We start from the raw sequence: 26254 nt of genomic DNA, 5'->3' as shown, positions 1-26254 counted from the left end.
GCAGTTTAACTCAAACCCCAAACAAATGAGGAGGCATCATGGTTGCATTGGAGTCTCACGTGTTTATTTGGATAAAACCTGATCTTATTAATTCCCCGCGAAATCTACAATTACGCACACACCGTGCCATTTACGCACAAAGTGAACACCCCTCCTTAAGATGGTCCAAAAAGTGACATCACGCTCTGTAATTCCCACGTTGCGTCCAGCACCAGCCTCCTCTGAGCTCCTCTCTGGTTTCCAGAATCAGCCACAGAAACTCCCAAGAAGCAGCTGTGTGAGGCTGAGGATTAAAACTCTACGCGTGGAAGTTAAAGATAGACGAATCAGCTATGACGGGAAAACTTTTCAAGCGTTCCTGCATCTCATCAGATCTCTGAACAGTTTTAATGCGATTTTAGACTTTTACTGTAATGTTTTTGACTTTGGATGCCCTGAATAATCAGATCGTCTCGCATCAATGCCCATCCCCCTATGGATTCATCTTTTTCTGGGGAATCAAACCATTTTGAAATTAAAACACTCATGGTAAAGTTCTCTAAAGTTCTCTAAAGTATGGAATTTTGTTTGAAAATTCTGCTTTTTACAACTTTTGTTTCCTGTTTTAAGGTGAGTTGAGCAAAGTTTGTTTTCTCATAATCAGGTCCTACAAGAAGAAGAAGAACAAGGCTGCCTTTATTAAAACAATAACTTTGGATTTTCTCCTCTAGGTTTACGCTCAGGCACTGCCAAATAAGAAGCATCCAGGTAGTGTGCAGCTTAAAAGTAGCATTTTTCATCATTTTGGGATTATTTTAATGATGTTTCACTTTAAACCACAAGATCAGACAAAGCTCCGGATGAGAAAATTGATCATAATTCATGAGAACAATATGTTTTGCTATCTAATAACACCCAGGCTCAAGGAAGTCATTTGTTTACATCTTGGTAATCAAAAGTTCCTGTTGCATAATCCTGTAATCTGCCCAAATCCCAAATGTCTGTCCTTTGTAGACTTGCTTCTGACTGTGAACTGTGTCCAGGCCTGCAGGTGCTGGCCACAGCTTCACACTACTGGCCGCTTGATGCGGTGGATGGAATCCACGAGCTGTTGGACAAGAATGGAAACAGACCGGGTTATGTGAACGGGACCAACATAAGTATGAGTGCACTCCTCCTGCTTCACTTGTTTTTCACTCTGCAGCCACAGTCATCATGCACAAAATTCAGCTCAGTCTGGAGCTCCAAAGGTCATAAGTAGCTTTGAGGGATCGGGTATAGACGTGAGCATGAATCTCTGAGTTTTCCTGTCAGGCTCGGCATCATCCCTCTGTCTCATACCTGTGCAGCACATCCCTCCCATCATCACTACTCTCCTGTGATGTCAAATGTTTGTTTCTGTCTGTGTTTTTTCATCCAGCTCTCAGAATCCACAACCACACTGTGCTTCCCTCTTCCCATAACTCTTCCTATGTGTATACCAATGACTCTACCTACACTAACATTTCTGCAACCGTAGGTGAGGATCCATCTCTCTCTTCACACTGAAATCTGTAAATAACACACTTCTGTCTGCACACACACTTCTCTCTTTATCTCCTTTTAGCTGGGTCGTAGAATAAAGTATTGTTGGGGTGATTTTTAGTGTAGAGTTGATCAAATCAGACTATCAACACACAATTTGGTTTGCTTTTGGGGATTTGTTCACAAGAAACATGTAAAATCTTGATCATCACATAACATTTCTCAGTTATTTTGTAATTGTCACGCAGAATCCAGTTTATTATTTGCTTTGCCACAGACATTGTTGAAGGAATGGTAAACAAAGGTATCTTCTTGAACGGCGATAATGGCGGGACCTTCCTTCATTTTGGAAACTACCAGAACTCTTGCATTAGTGATCCCACGTTGTGCAGTCCTAAGGGTGAGTTCTGTTTTCTGTAGGCAGACAAAGCATTTAATCTATCATTTGAAACAAAAATCATCCTTCTGTAGGTATCACCTTCTCCTTTTTTTGGAAAAACTACGAGGTTGATGCCCGTTTTGCTCTAGCCTCCGGAGGGAAAGTTATCTCCAACGGCTTCTCGGTCTTCACCAACCCTTTAGTGGGACACGTGGAGATTTACGCTCGAGGAAACAGCCACAGATGGAAGGCCAAGATCCCACTTCCAGGTACGACAAATCACCTGGTCTTTCTAAACTCAATGAGTCTGGAGTTGCAGTTTTCCTCCATGAGAATGCCTTTTTGCGCATCTTTAGCTTGCAACAGTAATAATTTTTATGGCTCAGCTGACACCAGATGCTGCCGCTGTTTACTTGGCACGCCAAAGATACATTTTGAAAACATTTTTGCTGCAGAGCCCTAAAATGCCTCTTGTTTAAAAAAAGAGCCTAAACCCAGCCAACACACATAGATGGGCCCCATATGGAACAAACGCTGTATGGGTCCCACCAGGGTTTGTCTGCAGTTTCCACGGTGGCCCTGCAGGGGTTTGCCCACAAATATTCGACACCCTCTAAAAACCCATGTAGGGCCCGTTAAAATATGTTTCTGGGCCAACACCTGTGGGGCCACCATAGAAATCACGGACAAGCCCTAGTGAGACCCATACTGCTTTCCCATATATATTCCACATGGGGCCCGCCTATGTGTGCTGGCTGGGGTACTACTGAAATCCATTTGGCGAAACAATACAAGTCCAAATGTGACCAACTGTTTATGAAAGCAGATGTCCTTTTGAAGAATCAAACGTTTGTTCAAATGTTTTGACAGAACAGAATAAACCCTGTAAGACTCGGGGCTACGGGGAGCTTTCACCAACCGGCACTTCCTTCTCAAGTGACTTCTGTCATCTGTGTTGTTGCTACGGTTACTCAGAGACCTAACATTCATTCAGGGAGACGTATTAGACCTTTAGGACAGGATGTCAATACCAGACAGCTCTCATTTCACCAGCCTGAGATAGATGAGTCAGATTTAGTGAACGTGGATGTGACCAACTGGAAGTTATCATAATAATGTTCTTTTACTCACCAGAGAACCTCAGCGTGAAAAAGTGAATGAGCTGACACCTGTTTTACATTAAAGACCAAACATTTCACGGTCCTCCAACAGATGGGTCCTCCAGGACCTCTGTTGCTGTTCATTTACTCCGTTTTGCTTGATATTGTGAAATAATTGGGAAAGACAAATCCTCACATAACACACACACACACACACACACACATACACACACACACACACACACATACACAAGCACACACACGTGCGTGCACACGCTCGTGCTTACACACACGCACACACACGTACGCACACACATGCACACGCTCACACACACACGCACACACATGCACACGCACACGAGCGCACACACACAAGCACACACACGCACTCACACACATGCACACACATGCGTGTACACACACACACACACACACACACATGCACACGCTCACTCACACACACACATCCACACATAAGCATGCACACGCACGCACGCACACACACACACACACACACACACACACACACACACACACAAGCCCACACATGCACGCACACACATGCACATGCACACGAGCACGCACACACACAAGCACACACATGCACGCACACACATGCATATCAATAACCCATCTGTGACATTAATAGGAAGTTTATCTACAACAAAGATATTTTTACAGTGTAATGTTGGGTCATTCTTTCATCTCCATGTTGAGTCTCTACCTCCTTCATCTATAGCTGATGTCATCCAGGCTATTACAGTAACTGCTTGGTTTCTTGTCTAAATGGTCCTTTTGATCGTGAGCAGTGTGTTTTTTATCATAACTGCTCTGATAACAGGTCACCATATGGGTATTTCTGGGATGATGTATTTTCATTCCAAAATGTGCTTTAAGTTTTTTTTACTTCACTTTCCTCAGATCTAACTCAAAAAACGGCCCAGGATTTACTCATTATTAAATATCAAACATCTGACTTGCTGCTGTATTTTAGTACTAATTAATAAACCAAAATAATATAATTCAAACTATATATGAACTCAGTCAGTGCTATAGATTTGTTGTTTACAGCTTTTAAGTGCTTTTAGTCTGACAGAAGAATTATTCTATGTTGTTTTTAAAAAAATTCTATACAGAAATGTGAGAAAAATGAAGTGATCAGCGGGATCTATTGTTCATTTCAGCTGCGTGTGTGTGTGTGTGTGTGTGTGTGTGTGTGTGTGTGTGTGTGTGTGTGTGTGTGTGTGTGTGTGTGTGTGTGTGTGTGTGTGTGTGTGTGTTTATTTGCCTTCTTTCTCATTCTAATACTTTTAGCAGCAGTTTCAACACACATTGCCTAATTAAAACAGCCCTCAGAGGAAAACATAACATTTAGTGCAAAAATGATTTCAGGAAGATTCCTTCCTATAAAAATGACTAAACAGCTTAAATAAGATTGTTTGGGAAAAGCTAACAACATCACTCAACAGAAATATGTCCCAGCATCAGAATTAATTTTTAATGATTAATACTGCAGCAACGTGTAAATGTGTAAACATTGCATGGCTATTCATATTGACACCAAACTGTGTATTTCATTGTAACATTACGAGGCTACAGGATGTAGCTGCCTTATGCTAAAGATGCTGCTGTCATTGAGTACGTCTAGAAATTATCATCAAGCCTTTGGCTAATTCATGCTTGGACACACACACGTAGTGATCCGGTTTGGAGTGTGTCACATCTAAAAGGGTCCGGTAGAAACATGATCTAATATCAGCTAATCAGATGTTTGAAGGATAAATAAAATCTGACATGCCTTTGACATCATATCACCCACAACCATTACCATGGTAACACTGCAGTGTTTTCCATCAAGATCTCTCAGTAAAGGTGCTTTAACTTTTGGGTGAGATCTGTGCTTTGGATCCTCCTCTGAGAACTCGTTTGCTGCACTTGTTGGATCTTTTGGGTTTTAACTTGTTTAATTTTCTTCATCAGATCAATTCTGGACCAACGTCCTCTTCACATGGACCATGAAGGAAGGTCTGAAGGTTTACATCAATGGGACCTACAGTGCTGGAGACCCAAAAGGCGATGTCTCGGGGAACTATGGAGATGAGCATTCGGACCTTGTGATAGGAACAGGCAACAACATGGCTTATCGTCATTATGTCACAGGAGCCTTTGATGAGTTTGTCATCTGGGAAAGAGCCCTTTCACCTCACCAGATCCTGCTCTACTACAATGCAGCAATAGGTGGGACAGTGGGCACTCTTGGAAAATGCTTCCTGTCATTCTAGGACAGGAAGCATCTATTAGAGTGTTTCCTCCCTTTTGACTCAAAAGGAAACGAGTCAAAAAGCCATTTCCGTTCTTGTCCTTGCTCCACATTTATGCACAACAATTTTAAAATGTGCAAACACATCCCACCTCTGCTCTTGCACAGTTTCAGTCCAATAGTTGAAATAGTTCTGCCTTTTTAGAATCTATCGAAGCTTTTTGCTGCAGGAAGCAGATCTGTTTAGCTCAGTGTGACAAGTTCCAGGAACATAACCTCCACCCTCTTGACTCTCTCTGCTCTGTTTATCTCGTTTAGTCAGTAGAGCATAAAAGTCTTCATCCAGCTGACATTTTTGGGATTTTAAAAATGACCAGCAGATCAGCTTTGCTTAGGAAAAGTTAGAGGCCAGATGAAATATTCATGTTTGCTAATAAATCAAATTAAATCTCATTATTTGTGGGTGAATCATACAGTTTATTTAATGTGAAGTATTACTGATGGTGCTTCCGCTGGTTAGGATGTGTGAAGCGTTCATCAAGTGCCCAGGGCTTTAATTACTTCTCTGGTTTTATTAGCGGAAGGACAACGTTTCTCAGACTGTCATGGTTTTAAAAGTATTCCTTACTTCTCAAGAGCCAAAGAAGAGCTGGACATCCATTTTTTTCTGTTAGATTATTTCTGCTGGTTTTATAAAAGTCCTGCCTGGGCCTACTCTAGTAGTTATTGATTATCACTGTTTTTAGGAAAGTTGGGTGTTGTAATGTAAGCTTTGTGCTGATAAAGTACCTCACACTGGGCCTGACCTGGGGAGGCTCATCAGAGCACTAAACGATAAAACAACAGAAAAGGAGAGCTATCTAAAGTAAAACAATGTGCAAACACACACAGAGGTCTAAAGTCTGGGTTTCATCTAATGAGTCACTTTTCTTTTTCAGGTCAGGATTTGGTTTCTACCACAACACCGGGAGACTACAAAGAGGTCACTTCTGCTGCACCAACAGCTGTAAGTGTGTGACGTCCAACTCTGAATGGTTCAGGAGCAACACCTAAATAAAGCTTCATGGTATCAAGGACCCACGGTTTTTTAGAATAAAGGAAACAGAAGAGAAATGTGAGACGGCGCCTTACGTGTGTGGAGCTAAAGAACTGGTGTTCTTCTGATAGATGACTAGAAGCATGACTGTGATCATAAGTTTATTGAATCAGAACTGGAAATATGGAAGAGGTCAACACTATAAACACATAGAGCTGGTTAGCAGCAGCTGTAGAGGACCAGCAGAATCAGAACCGGACCTCATTCACTCAGCCTCCGTCCTTCAGGCAGACGACTGAGCTGTAAGGCTCATGAACTTTGACCCTCAGGCAGTTTTGTTTCCATGTTTTGAGCGGGCGTTGCACCGATCTGTCATGATGAAGAGAGAGCTGAGCCGGAAGGCAAAGCTCTTTGATTTACGGGTTGATTTACATTCCAACCCTCACCTATGGTGACAAGCTTTTGGTAGTGACTGACAGAATGAGATCACAGATACAAGCGGCCAAAATGAGTTTTCTCTGCAGGGTGTCTGGGCTCTCCCTTAGAGAAAGGGTGAGAAGCTCGGTCATCCAGGAGGGGCTCGGCGTAGACCCGCTGCTCCTCCACATCGAGAGGAGCCAGTAGAGGTGACATCTAGTTAGAACGCCTCCTGGACACCTGCCTGGTGAGGTTTTCCGGGCACGTCCAACTGGGAGTAGACCCAGAGGAAGACCCAGGACACGTTGATGGGACTATGTCTCTCGACTGGTCAGGGAATACCTTGGGATTCCCCCAGAGGAGCTGGCCCAAGTGGCTGAGGAGAAGGTAGTCTGAGCCTCCCTGCTTAGGCTGTTGCCCCTGTGACCCAACTTCAGACAAGCGGCTGAAAATGAATGGATGCAGATGTTTATTTAGTCATTTGTTAGTTTGTTTGCTTAGGCTGCCCACGGAGCATTTATTGTCCTCTAATGCCTGATTTTGAGTCTGATTCTAACAAACGTGTGGATAACGATGCTGCATCACTTGTTCAAAGAGCATTTCCTAAAATCAGAGGATGAGTCACTAATCACCGAATCTGTGCAAACAGTAAACGTCACTCCATGCGTGATGTTCTCTCTCCTCAGAGAGGCACCAGGGCGAGTCCTCCCATCATCAACGGACAACAAGATGGGGCCCAAAGCTCAAAGGGGTCCAGCTCATTGCCAGTGTTGGACTTCCTCACCACCCTGTCCAACGGGACAATTCCTCATAACACTGCCAACAACCTCACACAGGTCCTGGAGCCCAGTGCAACAAGCATGTTACCGTTTCACATGCAGACACAATGCCCACCCATGTGCACGTGATGCAACAGTTCCATGATGTCCATTTTATTCCATCTAGGCTTTTCTCCGAAGTGTGGAAGAAGTCCTGTCCTCTTCAGGATTGCCAGAGGTAAATGAGTTCACGCTGTTGCTGTGTGATGTCCAAACATGACTAAACATAGGCTCCTGAGAGCCAAAGCGATGAAACGGTGTGACTTTTCTTTTTTAAACCACTGCATTTTTGGAACAAACGGTGCCTGAAGCTGTAAAAGTAGATGGCAGAATGCCCACACATTATTGCTGTTAATAATCAAGCAGAGTGCTGCAGAGCGTCTTTTCCAGGACCGGTGACTTTAAAAGAGTTTACAGCACAATGCCTTCAGAGTAAATGGCCAGCTTCCTGTGCTGCTCTGGTCTCCACACACTGATGTTCAACCACCAGTCTGTGGTTTCAGAGCTCTGAAGCATGCTTGCGTTATTACAAGGTCAAACTGAAACATGTGTTTCTGTCAAACACGAACCCTTTTATCATGTTGGTTGTTTTGAAGTCAGTCAAGCTGTGAGATGGACATTTTTTACCCGTGAGGTAAAAGTGTGTTTGGATAGAACTGCCAGTGTGTGACCGATTCAAATGTTGTTTGGAAAATGAAAGTGCTTAAAAGCAGATCTTAGCTGAATGTACCTGTGCCTGTAGATGGTTTCTGAACAACCTCAGTTTGGAGAAACAGTTTTATTCCAGGTGAAAAAACAAACCAGGGCTTGTGCCATGTGCGCTGAGGCCAAAGTGTGCTGCTGTAAACAAAATATCTGAAGATATACCTCCAAACACTTTTTTATTTAATAAAATTTTAACCCTTTTCAAGTGCTGGGGTAAACATAGCTGAGTTTTACATTTCTGCAGAAACAACCGCAGTGAAAACGGTTTTGAGTTGGGCTGATTCAGAAGGCGTGATATGATCTGATGGACCAAACTCTGCTTCAGCTCATGCACATATCATTGACTCTACTTTGAGACTTTGGCGGAGATTTTAATACCTTCCTGCCCGATTAGATTTGTTTATGGGTGCAACATTTGCAAACAACCACAGCCCAATGTAAAAAAACAACTATGCCTAAAAATCACGTCATAACAACAGCTGTGACATTTTGGAAATTGGAGCAACGTTCCAGTCTAAGTTGTGCTGAGATCAGCCATTCCAAGGGATGCAACTTGTTTTTATCCAAAAGGAGCACCTCTAAAAAAAAAGTAAAACAGCAGTTACAGGTGTTTATTCTTAAAAACACAAAATAACGACACAAGGTCAGGTTTACACACATAAACGTTTATTACTTTACTTCACGTAAATTATTCATTATTCATTTGTTTGATCCTTTAAACTAAATCAGCTCATGTTTTGAGGAGATTTTCCAAATGAAATAATCCTGATTATTAAGAGCCAGAGCATGTGTTGCTGCAGCAGCAGTCCACCCCGGTGGTCAGCAGCCTGATCCAGACAGTGGACAGAGTGATGGAGCAAATGGTGACCAAGCTGGAGCCCACCCCCCTCTCCCCCTTTTCTCTGGGTGGAACGTCTTTAGTTGCAGGTCAGTTTGAAATTGCTTAGAGAGCTCACAAGTTTTGTGTTTGTTCTTCTCAGCAGCTCTGTTTTTGTCCTCCAACAGATTATTCTCTGACAAAAATCCCACAGAACTTCAACCTGCTGAATTACCGCTTCCCCTCGCTGGGGAAGAGCTACATCTCTGTGCCTGGGGAGGCCTTCACCATGCAGGGTGAGTGTGTAAAGTACAGCCTGTGTGATGTTTATGGAAACAGTAGCAGGGTTGAGTGTGGACACTTTTTCTATTATTCTAACAGAACACTTTTCATCTTGGAACACTTTTGCTTTTGTATTATTGTTCAGACTGTAGCCGTGCTTAAAGCCTCCCTGTGTGACAGGAGTGGAACTTTATGGAGCTTTGAAGAAACCAATCTCTGACTTTATGTTGACACTTGAGTTTTCACTCCAAACAGAAAGATAAGAAGAAGAAGAAGAAGAAAATATCATTTCTATAGCGCCTCTCAAGATAAAAATCACGAGGCGCTTCACAAAAACAAAACATGTAAAAATATAAAAAAGCATTTAGACAATGTTTAAAAATATATTTAAAATGAGCAAATATAGAAAATTGTGATTAAAAAAATGTTAAGAAAGAGAGAGAGTGAACAGGAAAGAGGGAAATCAGTGGATCCTGAGGAAGGTGGAATAGGTGGGGAGAGCAGAATAAAGAGAGAGTGGTGAAGAAGGTCATACAAAAGCCAGCTTGAACAAGTGAGTCTTCAGCTGCTTTTTAAAGGAGACCACTGAGTCCACTGATCTCAGGCTCAGGGGGAGAGAGTTCCAGAGTCTGGGGGCCACAGCAGCAGATGATCTGTCACCTTTGGTCTTTAGCCTGGTGCTGCACAACCAGTAAGCTTTGATCACTGGACCTCAGGGACCTGCTGGGGGTGTAGGGACTAAGAAGATCACCAATGTAAGATGGTGCTTGTCCATGTAAGGCCCTATAGACCAGAACCAGGATCTTGAAATGAACCCTGAAGTTGACTGGCAGTCAATGAAGCTGGAGGAAGAAGAGGTTCCAGGTTTTCCACTTCCCTACATCAAACCCACTCATTAGTCTGTTGTGAAACTTTGTGTTTAGGTCAGATTCTCCTGGCTCCACCTGGCTGAGACGCAAACACTAAATAAACTACTTCAATAATTCTGTTACAAACGGCTATCAGACGTGGATTAGATGCTGCTGCTTGATACGTTAGAGCCAAATTAGGTCAGAAACCTGAAAAGCTGCTGATGTAAACCCTCTACGGGTCAGTTTTATGAGGCACAGAGAAGGTAATGTGTGTGTGTGTGTGCGTGTGTGTGTGCGCGTGTGTGTGTGTGTGTGCGTGCGTGCATGCGCGCACACGTGCGTGCTTGTGTGTGTGAGTGTGTGTGCATGTGTGTGTGTGTGTGCGTGTGTGTGTGTGTGTGTGTGTGTGTGTGTGTGTGTGTGTGTGTGTGTGTGTGTGTGTGTGTGTGCGTGTGTGTGTGTGTGCATGTGTGTGTGAATGTGTGTGTGTGTGTGTGTGTGTGTGTGTGTGTGTGTGTGTGTGTGTGCGTGTGCATGTGTGTGTGAATGTGTGTGTCCTGTATTTTGTTATTTTTCTAACTTCTTGGGAGAGCTGAACAAACAGAAATGACCGCCCCGGTCTACGACTTGCTGGGAGGAACCTACTGAAATGTTCCCATCAGCCCTGCTGCACTTGTGTTTGACATCAGCAGCCTCTGTGGGCCTCGTCAGCGAGTCTCGGCTGGAAAGCCTTTGAGTGGAGGAACATGACCATTAAGGGTTTCCTCCTATTTCACTTTTATCTGGCAGCATTGTTGGGACCGAGCTGAACGATAGGTCAGACCTGGGGAGGAGGGCGCTGGAACTCCTGGACTCTTGGTGAAGTCATGAAGCTGTTTGATAAACTTATCCTGCGTCCATGTGGTTGATGGCTCTCTCCCCCACTCTCCCTTCCACCCTCGTGAGAGTATTTAGTGGTTCTATTAGCGTCCCGGTGTGTGCTAGCATGTTGGAGTTAATTAACTTCCCTTCTTTGTGAGTATTTTTGCAGCTCAGCCGTACATTCCTCTCACCCTCGGCCCCTGTGTGATTTCATCTCTCCTTCAGCTCAGACCACTATTGTGGGTCTCTACTACCACAACATGCACAAGTACTACAAAGAGATCAGTCCCGTGAAGACCAGGTAAGAACCACCCCCACACAGACATTGTTTTAGCCACTTCCCTTTGTGCTGACTGTTTGGGAATCAGAAGTCCTGGCGCCCCGTGCTTCCTGAACCTCAGAACAACTGAAGCCTGGAGCCAGGAGCTTATCTGTCCTCTCTGCCTATCTTCCATCTCACCACTCAACATCCACTGACTGATACACCCTGCTATTAGCTCGACATATCTGTCCCCCTCGCTATACGCCCACTCAATTATTGTCACATCACTGGATTGGCTTCTTCCAGCTGCTGTGTGGGTTGCTCAAACAGGGTGAAGCAGCAGTTCAGGAATCTGTTTTTCCATATTTATAATCCCTAGAACAAAAAGGACACACGTGTTGGTGTTGATGTTTCTGTGATCAAATATGAAAAACTACTGGTATTAGGTTGCTGGTTGTCAATGTTATCCACTAAAGAGACGGAGATCCAGCGAGTCCCATCTTAATGTAACCGCTCCGGTCTTGTGTGTGACACTTGTGTGTTAGTGTGTGGGCCACATAAGGATCAATCAATACTTTTTATGAGTTACAAAGGCGAAAACTACTCACTCTCACTACATTTCCAACGTGCTTCCTTAGTAGGGTCACAGGGAGCTGGATGGGGCGTCCTGGACTGGTCTTCAGTCCATCAAAGGAACGCATAGACAGAGCACCACTCAGTTGCAGTTATGATGCATGTTTGTGTCTGTGGGAGGACATCGCAGCACCCAGAAAGAATGCCTGCATGCGGGGAGACCTTAAAACATAGAGGCTTGTGTAGAAAGGCTCAATGGGGATTTGAACCTGCAAACTTCTCATTGCCAGGCAGATCTGTACCAACTGCACCACAGTGCAGTTCAGCCTAAAATCATGTTATAATTCATCTCTTATATATAATAGAAAAACTTGTTCAGTGATAGGATGGTCATTATTATGCATGATGACGTTGTTGGCAGCACTGGTGCTCTGCAGCAAGAGGTCATTTACCTCCGGTGGCACAGACCACAGATAATTAATAACAGACACCAGGGCGTGCTAAAAGAAGAAAGAAAGAAAAACTGCCAAGTGTGCTTTTAATTACAAATTCATACAGATTTATAATTCCACAGACATTTGAGTATATTATTGGGTGTGTTATTGGGATTTTATAATTTTAACTTTTACAAATAAAATGTTGGTAATCTCATAACCTAAGCACCGACAAAATAGTGGGGACCAAGGGCGCCCCCAAGGGGTGGTATGGTCACCCCTAGAAAATCCCCCCCCATCCACCACCACCACTGGCAGAAAAAGCCAGTGTTAACAAATTATATTAATGTTCATTCAAACCATATATTGATCTTGTTTATTCAAGACATAATTGTCAAACAAAATAAAAAATATTACAATTAATGAGTAAATAAATAATCAGAATAAAAAAAACATATGTTTCTGCTGCTCACCATTTAAAAAAAGTTTTTATCTCCAACGTTTTTCTGTGTGAACATAGCAACAGGTGAATTAAACTAAAAAATATACATTTTTAACTTAAATTTGGGATAACATTTTAAATAACTGAAATGTATTTTTCTAAAATGTTTGTGTTTGTAAAATTTAAGTTAATGTTTTGGATACGTACTGTTATTTTAGTAAAAAATGAATAAAGGCACAGTGCAATACATCGCCACAGACTAAATTCAACCAGAGTTACCACAAGGACCAATTTGGTGTGCCACCCCAAAAATTTCTTTGGCCCCATCTGGCCACCCCTATCAAAATTTTCTAGAGGTGCCCCTGGGGGGACGCCTTGCAATCTTGAGGTGACTCATTTGAGGAGGTCATGAACCCCAGGATGGGAATCACTGCATTAGATAACTATGTCAAAATGAGCCACTGGGTTGATTTTATTGAAACTATTATTGGATGAGCATCTACAACTGGTCAACACGAGAAGTCACCCCAATTCAAGATGGCTGCCACAGTGAGTCAACATTAGCAAACACAAAAATGGTTCAAAGTAAACAGCGATAATTCTAGCTAAGACTTGGAGATAAAACAGTGGAGTCATTCAACATTGTATGAGATCAAGCAATTTGTTATTTTCAAGTTGTGACCAAAGTACTTCCTAACTCATCTCACCCTGGCATGAAGGGTGAGGGTTGATATGCATCCTCTGTTCTGCTGACTTTATGTTTCATTTCACCTTCTTTCTTTTTTTGTCTCACAGGATTAAGGGATCAGCTGATTACAAGGATCACAGCATACAGGTAGCTAGCTGTCTGATCTCTCTGAAAGTGGAGCCTTTACCAGCTTTGTCAGTGAACCTCTCTGGAGCGCCGCTCATCAGAATCGTCCTCACACATGTTTTGGTAAGCATCCCAGATTCTTCCTATTTAACTCACGTCTCAGTTGTTTGTTTTACACACATTCTGTAAATGAGTGCGCCTGGGACTGGTGGAGTGTCTTTATCACTGCTGAGTGTGGTTGTTTGTGGGACACACACTCTACCAGATTTATGGATGCTCTCAGGGACTCTCTTATGTAAGAAGATGAACGTTTGCTGCTGACAGAAGGTTCTGCATCTGGGATTTTACCAGCAACATAAAAAAAGGAGAGAACCATATTTTGGTTTTCAATAGCCTGCATACATTCCCCTTCACAGAGCACGAGGCTCCCAGCAAGCTAAGTGATTTTGGACACTTGACTTGCATGCTTGAGGCGGTTTTAAAGAAAAAATAATTTTCTTTTTATGAGCTTTTTTCTCCTTTAGAGCAGGGTCTGTGCCAGTTTACTGGTAAATGTTATTAAAACTCATCATGGGAGCTGTCTGTAGATCAAAGCATCACACATTTTATCATTTAAAGTTTGAAGCCATTTTTCAACCTTAACATGTCTTAACTTTGAAAAGACAATAAATTCTACCAGTTGGCTAAAGCTCCCATTACCATAAATCCTGTTTGCATTTTCATTAGAATAACTAACCATATAGATAAAAATAACCCAAACAGTTTTTCTCTTTCCCCTCGTAAAAATACAAAATAAGCTTAAAGTGTTGCTTTTGTTGCCTTTACTTTCTTTGGTGAACATAAAGGTTTGTGCCATAATCCTCTGGCCAGCTTCCTGTTGCAGTGATGTCTGTTTGTTCTAGCAGGCACCACGGGAGAGGGATCTTTATTACAGGGGTGAGAGTGGTGGGGGGGGGCATGTCCGTCTAGAACATATTATCTACGACGTATTTGCCTCAAACGCATTTGACTAGAACATATTCATCTAGGACATATTCGTCTAGAATAGGGATGTAAGAAAATATTGATATGGCAATACATCGCAATATTTTTTCCTGTGATTTGTCTGTACTCAAAAGGCATTATATCGCAATATATCGTGATATATCAAATCGTCTTCCCTGTATTGTGATAAGTATCATATCAGACTTTCACCAATACACATTCCTAGTCTAGAACATGTCTGTCTAGGACATATTTCTTTTGAACATATTTGTCTAGAACTTATTCGTCTTGCACATATCTGTCTAGGACGTCTCCCACTAGAACGTTTCCATCTAGTGCATATTCATCTAGAACAGGGATTCCCAAAGTGTGGTGAGGGGTGCGCGAGCTGCCGCAGGGGTGGGCAATTATTTTTTCCATGGGGCCACATGAGAAATAGAAAATATTGTGGAGGGCCAGGCCAAAAGGCTGAAGTCAATTATGCATAATATTAATGGTATTTCTTTATAAAAAGCAGTAAATACCATTGTTTTTTCAAGCTGGTAAGAGTAGACTATATGTTATAAATGAGCAAAAAGGAAAAAGTGAGGTTGGCTTACAAAAATGTGATTTATTCAAATTTCCCAAGGCAATGGTAAACAAAGTGCGCATTTGGTTTTTGTTAAACATTTGTGACTTATATTAGTTAACAGTTTCAGTCACATTCACTCCAAAACACATTTTGAGTTTCAAATATTGTTGGAAAGAGGTTCTTAGCATTCTACAGACACGCAGTATTGTCTGTAAAATAAAATCACTGAACTGTGATCTTGAGAAAGAGGTTTAAAAAAAAAAAGTGTCCCAGTTCACTGCTAGTTGCCTACATTTGTGGTCCAAACACCTTATTTTGTGTTTTTAAGCGATTTTTTTTCTTATTCAATGAGAGAAATCTAGTCTCTGCTGGGCTTTAACGAGTGCATCAGAGTCAGGTTGAATGTCTGAGGTGGAGAAGCGAAGCACAGCTGACAAATGATCATCAGTGAGAGAGGATCTTTACCTGGATTTTGTAAACTTCATCATTGAAAATGTTTGTTCACAAATGTAGGTAGAGCCGAAGAAAACCAACATCTTCTGAGCATGTCTCCTCAGGTTTGGAAAGTTCTCCTCCTTAAGAGAAGAGTAGAAATCCAGCAGAGGTCCTGAATCTCTGCTTTCAAGTCCCAAACCCTCTTCAGCACCTTCCCCAGGCTGAGCCATCTGACAGCTGTGTGGAGTCCTCCAAGAGAGCGACAAACTGTCTGTGATTCATTGCCCGTGCCCTGATGAAGTTTATTATTTTAGTAACAACATCAGTAACATGGTTGATTTTTAGCACTGACTTGCACAACACATGTTGGTGTATAATTCAATGCAAAAACACCTATTTTTGATCTGCATCGATTTCTGTCACTTTATCTTGCATGCGTTTCAAAAGTCCGACATTTTTCCCTGTAAGATTTGGACAACCGTCTGTTGTGACACCTGACAGTCTCTCCCATTTCAATCCCAGAGTGTCCATGCACGCATTTACCTCTGTAAAAACGTCACTCCCTGTCGTTGTCCCTTTCATTGACCGCATTGCTGCCAGCTCCTCTGTGAGCTCCGTTATCCCCGGACAAATACGAACAGCTGGGCTGTGTCGCGGACATCACAGCTCTCGTCTAAGGCCAATGAGAAAAAGTCAAAGCTTGCCACTTCACGTTGCAGCTGAAGCTCCAGGTTCCCCACAGTTCACCTGGACAGCGGGATTTGCTCAAATGCACCTTTTTTTTCAGGGCATATTAGTGCTGCGGAGTCCACTCCACCATGCACTCTTTGACAAACTCTCCCTCCGAAAACGGCTTGCTGTTTTTAGCTATTTTGTGGGATATCACAAAGCTGGTCCTGGTTGCTGCATCCCTGGATGTGTGAAGCTTAGTAAAACAGCCTTGCTGCTTTTGCAACTTTGCTAGCAAAGCTTCGGATGTCCGTGCCCTCTCAGCATCAGATGAGTTCTTGTATTTTTCCGAGTGTTTCTTGTCGTAATGCCGACTCAAATTGTAGTCCTTAAACACTGCAATCTCCTCCCCGCAAACCAAACACACGGCTTTGCCTCCGACTTCAGTAAAAAAAAAAAACTTAGCAGTCCAATTTTTGTTGAAAATCCTGTATTTGGCATCTTTCTTTTTTTTTTTTTTTTTTTTTTTTTTTTTTTTGCATGAGCGGACATTTCTGAGGCTACAATCACCATGTCAACCGCGGGCACTTGTTGCTATACGTATTGCGTCATTGTGCACGTAAAAAACAACTTCAAAATAAAAGCAATGCAGCCTTAGCCCATGCATGAGGTAAAATGAGAAAATACATTTATTTTGTAATTTCCAATTAACCTTACGCGGGCCGGTCAAAGTCAACCAAAGGGCCGTATGTGGCTCGCGGGCCGTAAAATGCCCAGGTCTGCGCTAGGGGGTGCGTGAGGTGAAAAGTGTAATGGCTGCGGAGCTCAGAGAAGTCTGTCATATGTCACCATTAGCGTAGCCAGAAACTCATTTGTGGGTGGGCCTAAGAAAAAGTAAGTGGGCCCAATAAATGTAATTGAAAACAAGTATATTTTGCACGCGCGTGTGTCCTCCACATGTGCCCTAGCTTCATAATAACAATGCGCCGAGCTTCAGCACTCTGGCCTGCGCACGCCGATATGTTCCGTATTTGATCATTTTTAACGGTGTTGGAGAAATCTGAAGGTGGTGAGTCATTCTGGCAGATTGTAATTAACACCCTGTCTCATGCAGGTGTTCTGACATTGTAAACCTCACACACAGAACATTGTGGATGTAACAAAATAAATGAAGAAATGATTCCCATCTGAGCATTTTAGCAATATTATATTATTATATTAGCACCAGGCACATTGCAAGAGTGTGGGGGATGTTGTCTGTGCCTAAAATAATTTGTTGTTATTCATCTTGTTAGTTTAATTTCCATAATAGCGGAGCAGGTGCGAATTTTAGACGCGTCACACATGTCTCCGTTTTAAACATGTTTAAGCTGATCAGAATACAAATCCAGGCTTTGTCTCGTTAGATTGGTGTAACTAAAGTTTGTACTGAATGAAACTTTACATTAAACCATGTTGAAAAGAAACGGATCCGATTAAATCGTTTCCCCCTCATTTACAGTCACGAAGTACAGCGCAGTGCGCGTGGCTCTGGGGTTAATCAAGTTTAATTGTTTCTCTTTGCAACAATCTTCACAAGAAGGCAAAACAGTTAAATGGCAGGTTACAGATATTTCCATTTGACTGTTTATTTTGACAGATAAACTCAAGGATGTTGGTTGTTTTAAAAGAATTACCCCGACACACACTGATGCACACACAGATGAGCTGACATTTTAATCATTATGCACATCGCGGAGGTAACTAAATCAATCAAGAAATGATTCCCATCAGAACGTCAGAGCTTTATACTGGACACTGTGCTCAGCACGGCTCGGAGCGAACACGGTGGACAGTGAGCTGAAGATCTAGAGGGGAGCGCAGCGCAGAACCACGGCGCATGCATTAAGATTTCCTCCCACTGAAACGGTCTGGAAACCCGGTCTCTCTGAGGGATGTGTCACTTGGAAAAATGTTCGCTGATTATGAAACTTTGGCTGAATTGCGCTTGTTCCCGTCTCTAATGGGCCATTCCCATCTGTACCGGGTCGGCCCCAGCCTGACCCGGTTGATTCCACACATCCTTGTCTTAAGTCCATGTGGGCTGATTCTACCCACCAATCAGAGGCTTGCTCTAATGGAAGGTGTGAATTTGCTGTCAGCAGTGGGTGTGTTGGCCCTGGTCGGCCTGAAGCAGACCCCCTCGAGAAGAGGACTGAGAATGAGCCTTGGTTGGCCCGGAAAAATACCAGGCCACCCAGATATGTAAACAACCTACGCTACCCGGCCCGGGCCGACCCGGTACAGATGGGAATGGCCCTTAATATGGAGACGCATGACGCATCCAGTCTGAGGCAGAATAGCCTCTTCAGCTCAGAAAGCACCTCTAGAGACATTTGATCACGCACAAAGTTTATGTGGAGCAGAAGCGGTCGGGCCACGGCAGGTGAAATGTTCCTAGCCTACATGAAGTGAAACTGTTTAATTGTAACATTAATATGTTACTGGTCTGGTTGATTAGACCAGTGTTTGATGTGGGAAACACACACACACACATACACAGATTCAATAAGTGCACGCTGCGCAAACTCCGGCGCGCCGTCAGACTGAAGGCAGAAATGAGCGCTGCCTCCTCTGTGATAAAAACTTTTGAGGTTTTATAACAACATTTTTCATTCAAGGCCAAATTAAGATATTAGCTTCTATTTTGGGATGACGCATTAAAGTCGGGTCTGCTCCAGCCAGTGACTCTGAACCTGACTACAACTCATGTTATTGCAGCATTTGTTGTTCCAGTCCGCATGGCAGCGGATCGCAGATTCAGCCACACCATAAAACAGCAATAAGTTGGTCTGAGGCAAAAGTGAACCTCATGGCTATATCTTTTCCATCTTTTCCCCTATAGACATTTGATTACGCACAAGTAGGTGATCAGCTCAGGATTACGCAGACCAGAAGGAAGGAGAAACGTTCCTACTTTAAGAAAACCATTAAATAGCATTTTTTATGTGCTACCTGGGCACTCTAAATATTTATTTAAAATTAAATCAAAGGAACTTGTAATGGTATTGAATGTTTATTAATTACTATTTAAAAAATGAAAGTGTTGGGGAAAAAGGTCGATCATATTTCTACCTGTGATTTTAGAAAAACTGTAATAGATATCAAAAATACTTTTAACCCGTAGTAGCTGAAAGTCTTGTGTTTGTTGAAATTTGAATGAAATCTCTAGGTTAAAGTTTAACTATAAGAGTAAGAGTTCAAAAAAGTGATAGGATTGAGCTGAAAATTAAGCAAACCCATTCATTTCAATGGGACCAAAAATCGTAGAAAAAGCTGAATATCTCAAAAAGTATAAAATATTTTAATACCAAAAAGCATTGCCAGCATAAGCTGAACGAGCTGAAAGTTTTGATACCAAAATTGTGTAAATAGTTGAAGAATTTTGGAAGTGGTTAAATGCCAAAAATGTATGGAAGCAGAATAATAAACTAACTAACTAACAAACTATAAAGAGAAACAGGATCACTATAGTTTGAATGCTTTACAACATTCAAACAATAAGAGAAAATCCACGGAGTGGCACAGCGGTGTTGAAGCCGTCAATGTTGTGAATTCTTCAGAGAGATCTGTGGCCGATATAAAAAATTGTACAATCAGGATTCAATCCCCAGACTCCCAGGTGAAAGTCACATGCACTAACCAGTCACCCACACAGAGATCTCCCTTGCCGGGTGGCCAGGGCGCATGATTAATCGGGTCACAGTGACAGGACACACACTGTCAGAGACGCACGACATTCTGTCTCAATCTGTCCCTCTGCTGATATTCTGCATTCCATATTCTGCGCTTCAGGCTGTGTGTGTGTGTGTGTGTGTGAGCGCGTGTGTGAGTGTGCGCGCGTGTGTGTGTGCATGTGGGGGGTTTTGTTCTGTGTGAAAACGAAGCAGTACAAGTGATAATGCTGCAGGATTTCATAATTTTATTCTCAGCAGCAGCACTGCAGGTGCTCTCCATGTCCAAAATGTGCATAAGCCAGATCCTTAGTCAAAAAGTTGCGCACATTTTTCCTCTAAGTTTTCTTTCATAAATCCCAAAGTTGCTTACGCAGTTTTCCAACCCCGTTTTGTGTGTAAGCAAGCTTGATAAATGAGGCCCCAGTTCCTTAAAACTCTTGAAGATCTGAAACAAAAATGTCCCCTGCTTTGGTTACAAGCACCGTCAGTGTCAGGGTACGAGCAGATCCATGTTTTCATCTTATCTGATTCTCACCAGAATAAAACCCTACCAACCTGTAAATACCTCTGTGATGTGGCAGGTACTTAATTAAGCTGAGGTCAAAGCCATGTGGGTAATGTGAGAGTGACCTCGCACAAGAAACTGATCACATGCCCACATGCTTTCTCACGCCATTCAGCTGGAGTCTGGCTCCAGCACTGATTTATTACTGCTGTCGGCTCCTGGTCCAGACCCTGAGTGGGAGACACTGTGATCAGGAGTTAAACATTCATACTCTTGGGTCTTCTTCCATCCTACTGGTCCTGCAAGGATGAGAGGTTTCAAAACTGATGCTTTTCTGCTAAAATGTGACATTTTAGTCATCAAATCTAATATAAAAAACAGCTTTTTGCTGCTTTAACAGCAGCATTGATTTTTGGTAATTATCAATGGTAACTGAGCAAGAGTAGCAGAACCTGGCATCAGTAGTCAATGAATGGGACTCTCAGTAGGAGATAAAACTGTTTCAATCATCTAAGATGACATTTTGAGTTTAAAATCGTTTTTACTAAGATCTGTAACATCACAAAATACCCAAAAACAAGCCACAATCTACTTACTGTGTACATTATTATGTAACAGTGGTTCTCAAACTTTCAACTTAAGATTCATAAAATAACAATGCAACGTCCAGCAATGGTCAGTTTTTAGGTACAGTTGACCATTCAACATCTGGTCAAAAAGGAGACACGAGACTGCATGTGTCCCCTTTTAATCAGCCTGCCTTCATCCCACCAGCTGGAGCTCAGAGCCTGCAGCTCTGAACACAGATAATGAAGAGTCAACAGTAATATTCTCTCCTCAAGGTCCAATCTTTCAGGACTCTTCATGCCTTCATATAAGGAACTCTCACAGCCTGGATTTCCTAAATCAGATATGAACTTCTACAACTTATAAGCTAGATAATCATTAAATAAATGTTTGTTTATTGCTACTTATAATAATTATAAAATAATGAAATGTTTCCATTCATCTGTGCTCAATGATTGAAGTTTGAAATGAATGTTATGTTATGATTACAATGATTGAAATATGTTTCAGCATGTTGATATGACAAGGTCATCCCCATTTGCGCTCACACAAGGACAAAGTAAAGTTAAGTTAAACCCATGACACATAGATAGCCCTTTACCCCAGATCAGAGCTTCTGGATCAAATAAGGCGTGTTTCTGAGTTGTCTTGGTAACATTCCTCAACTTGTCAACCTCTGGTTGGCTACGCAAATTATAACATGAGAACATCAAAACTGGATCACTCTCGAGTGATCTCTCAGTTCTAGAGAAAGCTTCAGACCGGCCACCTGAAGCAAAACGCTCTTTAACCATCAAAGCTTTTGGCACGTCGTCAAAATCATTTTCACCTGCAAAGCTGATACAGAAAAAGTTCCTGCAGAAAGAGCTGATATTGTTTAGACTCCTTCAGAGTCCCAGACGCGCGGTTCCATCCGTCTGTCGTGACCCGAGACATCTCTGGCCTGAAGCGTCGGTGCCACGGTATTCTACAGCCCTTCAGTGCCAGAGGTCAGCCGACCTCTCTGACCTATGGATCCACCAAGAGGGTCTCTGAAAACGGGTGAAGTAGACCCACAGATAGCGTCTGAGGTGCTTTTCATAATAATCAACTTCATAGCTTAGCGCAACCCAAATTCTTTTACATCCAGAACTCAGCTCTCCTAGATAAGGAAGTTCTGACTAACCCTGCATTCACACCTAGGTTCATACATCACCTTTAGTTCCATCCATCACAGTAAATGCTTAGTTAACTTGTCATGTTTTAATTGTTTGTAAAATAAATTCTTACTTTTATAAACCTGACTCTTCTGAATCAAATCGAAGTGTCTACAATCCCTCAGTAAAGAAAGAATCCTAGATCTTCTGATAAACACAGTAAAGACCAAGCAGAGCTGATATTCTATATTTAGATAGAATATCACAGCTTATTGGTCATAAGTAGAGGTAATATGTATTGAGCTCTTAAAGCACTCAATTTACCAAACCCTACAACAAAGACAAAAATACTGTAATGATGTAGAATTACATTTAATTAATGAGCCATAAGGCGTGGGATTCCATAGGAAACATGGAATCCACCTTACGGATCGGTGGATTATTTAAACCAGAAGATTGGGTCTTTTTATTGCAGGGATTAGATAATCGTTGCATATTCACTCAGAGACAACAGAATAGAGAGAGTCAAGTTTAAAAATTAAGAATTTTATCACTAACAAATTAAACTAGACTGACTTCAAAACTAAATGTATGGTGTAACTAAAATGGATGAGACGGTGGATGGATGACATGTGATGTTAAATCAGAACCAACAAATCCGAAGAAGCGATTGTTCTGACGGGAACTGAAGATGTTGTTTTCGCATTAAGCTTTGGTTAGGAGGTTCATAAACACATGAGACACCATTTGCCGGTCTACCTACCCTTCGGGAAGTCCTCTGTAGATCAGGAATATCGAGGTCCAGTGGACCCTCTCTGGAACCGAGCCGGTAGGAAAAGCCGCGGTTCCGATCAAACCCGTCTTGAGTTACTTCCGGGCACACGACAAGTTAATGGCATCTGGTGAGACCCAAGCCGTGGTCTGGAAGGTTGAGCTTTTGTTCTGAAAGGAACTGTTGTTGCTGGTTGGTATAGCGACTGGATTTTTCAGCTTGTCATGGTTCTTTTGGTTAAAGAGTTTTAGATCAGGATTGGCCACTCTGTCACTTTCTCTGGAACACTTTGAACTGGCGTTAGAGCTGACGTGGCATAGTTTTATACTTTAGATGTTATGGTTAATTGTCGAATGAAAATTACCAAACACCATCAGAACTATGCGTCCGTCAGATCTGTAAGATTCTGATTGGATCAGTGAAAGGAATGTGTTATGTCTTTTTAACGCTACGTGAAATGAGTCCTGTTGGAACATTTAAAGTCATATTACTTATTATATTCTATAGGATCATAATGAAGTAATTAATATTTTATTTCACAGGTCGGTCACATCTTATTTATTGACTAACACTTTGATGGATTAGCTTTATTAAAATAGAGTTCTTTGATTAATTAAAAGAAAAGAGTTCATTCTTCGTTCTTCTGTTGAGCTGAAAATAAGCAGGTTAAAAGGAATACATGAGACCTTGAGTTATATCTCATGCAGACTAGTCTTGAGCAAAGAAGGGAAAAAACACAGTCTTCCGTTACGTTACAATACAGTTAATTACGTAATATAAACATGAAATTATTCCATTATAGAGTCAAAACATTCTAGATGTAGCCAAAGAAAACACTAATACTTTTATTATTAGTAGTAGTAGTGGTAGTAGTAGTAGTAGTATTAGTAGTAGTAGTAGTAGTAGTAGTAGTAGTAGTATACACTGATGTCATTTACAACCCACAATGCATCACAGTCATTTCCACCATCTTGTTGGTACCAACAAATGTTAGTGTTTGAGCAAAATGCTAAAAGACAGCTATTTGGAGGAAACTGTGTTTGTAGGTAAACTATTATAATGCCACTGATGCATGATGTGAAAAATCTGAAATTATTGATCTCTCTCATTTAATTCTTTAGATGAAGGGTGTTTTGGTGTGTTTGAAGTGTTACCCTTCTATATTCTTGTACAGAGCTTCTGTGTGAGGCTGGTAATGTAATCTGCTCTGTTTCACATCTGTCAGCTCGACTGTGACTGATGTTTTTTCACCTCCAATAACATGGCATTGATGTGGTTGTCATGGTTACGCAGTGCCTTGATCACTGTGCTGAATGTGACACAAGAGTGTGTGCATCAACAGGAATTGTTCTTAAAATGTTTAAATTACCTTTGCTTGTTTGGTTTATGAGAGTGTAGTCAACTCGATTATGTTCGGCCCGTTGGTTCTCTCATGTCATTGTGCTAAGCTAACATAAACGACTCCCAGCTGTAGCTTAAGATTTGATCAAAACTGGGGGGAAATATGCTATCGAGTCTAGATGCTGCCCAGAAACACAACTGCATTTAATCAGACTGATTACCAGAAAGTGACTATAAAAGACGTATATTCTAGATTTATGATCAACTATGCATGGACATAACATAACCCAGTGGTGGTGGCCTTCCATTCTGTTACAATAGTGGCCCGACTTTATTACCACGTCTTTTTATAGCACCCAACACACGCCTAGCCTAAGCCTTGTGGTCAGATCCTCTCCTACACGTCTATCTCCCTTTCCCAGCCTCCCACACCCATACACACACACACTCACACACACTCACACGCTGAGTGAGCCAGCGCACTGATCAATCACAGATGGAGGTCTGGTCATTGCTTTTCCTCGCTTGCCAAAAGATTTAAAGACTCCTCTTGCAGTTCCTCCCCGCTCAGCGATCCCTCTTTAACACGACTCTCATGTCACAAACACAACCTTTCACTGTTGAAAATCTCTCACAAAGCCAAAAAAGTGTCTGCATCCACATAAATAACATGTTTTCTGTCTCTGGAAAACTTGTCCTAAATTGTTCACACAAGCTTTTGATTTAGATAGATTTGTTGTAAAATAGAAACCTAATCAAGTCCAGTTTGCAAATGAAAGCAATTCTTTCTGTGTGTAACCGATCCACACACGTGTGAATTTTGATACACAAACTCATCTTATACACACTTGTGTGATCCTACATTTTCCCCACAGTTGGACTTAAAGGCCAGGGCTATAAATACAGTCAGTTATTCCTCGGAAACGGACCAGAAACAGAAACACTCCTCAGTTCCTGGGCTGGTCCAAAGGCCCGCCAGGATCAAACCTGTGAATTAATGCAGAACTTTTGTAGCTCTGTGCTGTGTTTGTTGTTCTGTGACCGCCCACCATTCACCCTGTTAAAACCACTGCTGGGCTTGTTTAAATGTCCCCCAGTTTTCCTCACGCTGCGTCCACCTCACAGAAACCACAGCTGTGTGTCTTTTTACATGTCCCCCGACGGCATGAGCTCATTCTTGTGTTTTCATGGATTGTTGGTCTTCACACTGTGTGTGGATCCGCTCAGGACCCAGTTCTCATAAAATTAGATAATTTTAGTGGATCTTTTAGTGATTTAATGCATTTTATTTTCATTATGCTGCCATGAGCAACAAACACCTTACTGTGTCCCCCTCAGAGACAGAAACCAGTGGTGTCCACAAACACCATAAGTAATATGTAACATGCAACAAGCACGTTTACCTTAAATCCCATACATGATGAAATTCATATTTGTATTAGATGAAAAAAACTAAAGCCTGTTTCTCTTTGCTCTGATAATATTTGGAACATTTGAAGGAAAAAGGAGACGCTTTCTTCTCTTTTATCCACGACGCACGCTGGTGTGTATTTATTCATCTTTGTGTTTTTAAATTTATCACGACCCAAATCTGTTCTGGTGTTAGACTGAATGCTTGCTGGACCAGCGCCGGGTGGAACTGAAAAACGTTTGCAGGACAAAAAACCCTAAAAATTAAACTTTTCTAACAAAGGTTTCTTCTTTATCTCCTTCTCTGGTATGAGTTTGTGATTGCTGGTAATGAATGATTTAACATAAAGGTACAGTGCATTTTAAAATTCTGCACTGTGTTGAATTGGCATTTCTTTATCTCTAATTGTTTTCTTCTCATATTTTAGCTCAGTACCTGAAGTCTCAGCAGAAATGCGTTCAGCAGCTCTGCTACGTTTAATCTGCTATGCACATCACCAGAACACAGGAGGTAAATTGCAGTCTCGTGAGTAGTTAGTTATTTCACTGCTTCAACACATTTGATTTGAATCACCTGTGATTAACAGGCTTCTG

The 26254-nt window shown here is 41.9% G+C and overlaps 1 protein-coding gene across 2 annotated transcripts in view; it reads left to right on the top strand.

Annotated features, from left to right (window-relative positions):
* Positions 1 to 427: 427 nt before the first annotated feature.
* Positions 428 to 26254, top strand: part of adgrd1 (adhesion G protein-coupled receptor D1) — a 42502-nt gene continuing 16675 nt past the window's right edge. Inside the window, exons 1-13 of one of the 2 annotated variants that reach the window (XM_015972116.3) lie at positions 428 to 609; positions 711 to 747; positions 1023 to 1139; positions 1781 to 1903; positions 1975 to 2151; positions 4963 to 5220; positions 6181 to 6248; positions 7382 to 7531; positions 7641 to 7691; positions 9022 to 9145; positions 9224 to 9331; positions 11255 to 11330; positions 13536 to 13677. In XM_015972116.3, coding sequence (XP_015827602.1) covers positions 556 to 609; positions 711 to 747; positions 1023 to 1139; positions 1781 to 1903; positions 1975 to 2151; positions 4963 to 5220; positions 6181 to 6248; positions 7382 to 7531; positions 7641 to 7691; positions 9022 to 9145; positions 9224 to 9331; positions 11255 to 11330; positions 13536 to 13677 — 1485 coding nt within the window. In that variant the 5' untranslated portion in view covers positions 428 to 555. Of the gene's footprint in view, positions 610 to 710; positions 748 to 1022; positions 1140 to 1780; positions 1904 to 1974; positions 2152 to 4962; positions 5221 to 6180; positions 6249 to 7381; positions 7532 to 7640; positions 7692 to 9018; positions 9146 to 9223; positions 9332 to 11254; positions 11331 to 13535; positions 13678 to 26254 lie in introns of both variants that reach the window. The other variant, XM_015972115.3, reaches the window with a different exon arrangement.

This window comes from Nothobranchius furzeri, chromosome 17, assembly GCF_043380555.1.
Source record: "Nothobranchius furzeri strain GRZ-AD chromosome 17, NfurGRZ-RIMD1, whole genome shotgun sequence".
NCBI lineage: Eukaryota > Metazoa > Chordata > Actinopteri > Cyprinodontiformes > Nothobranchiidae > Nothobranchius > Nothobranchius furzeri.
The sequence above is the reverse complement of the archived record's forward strand: the minus strand, read 5'-3'. Positions and strand labels throughout refer to the sequence as shown.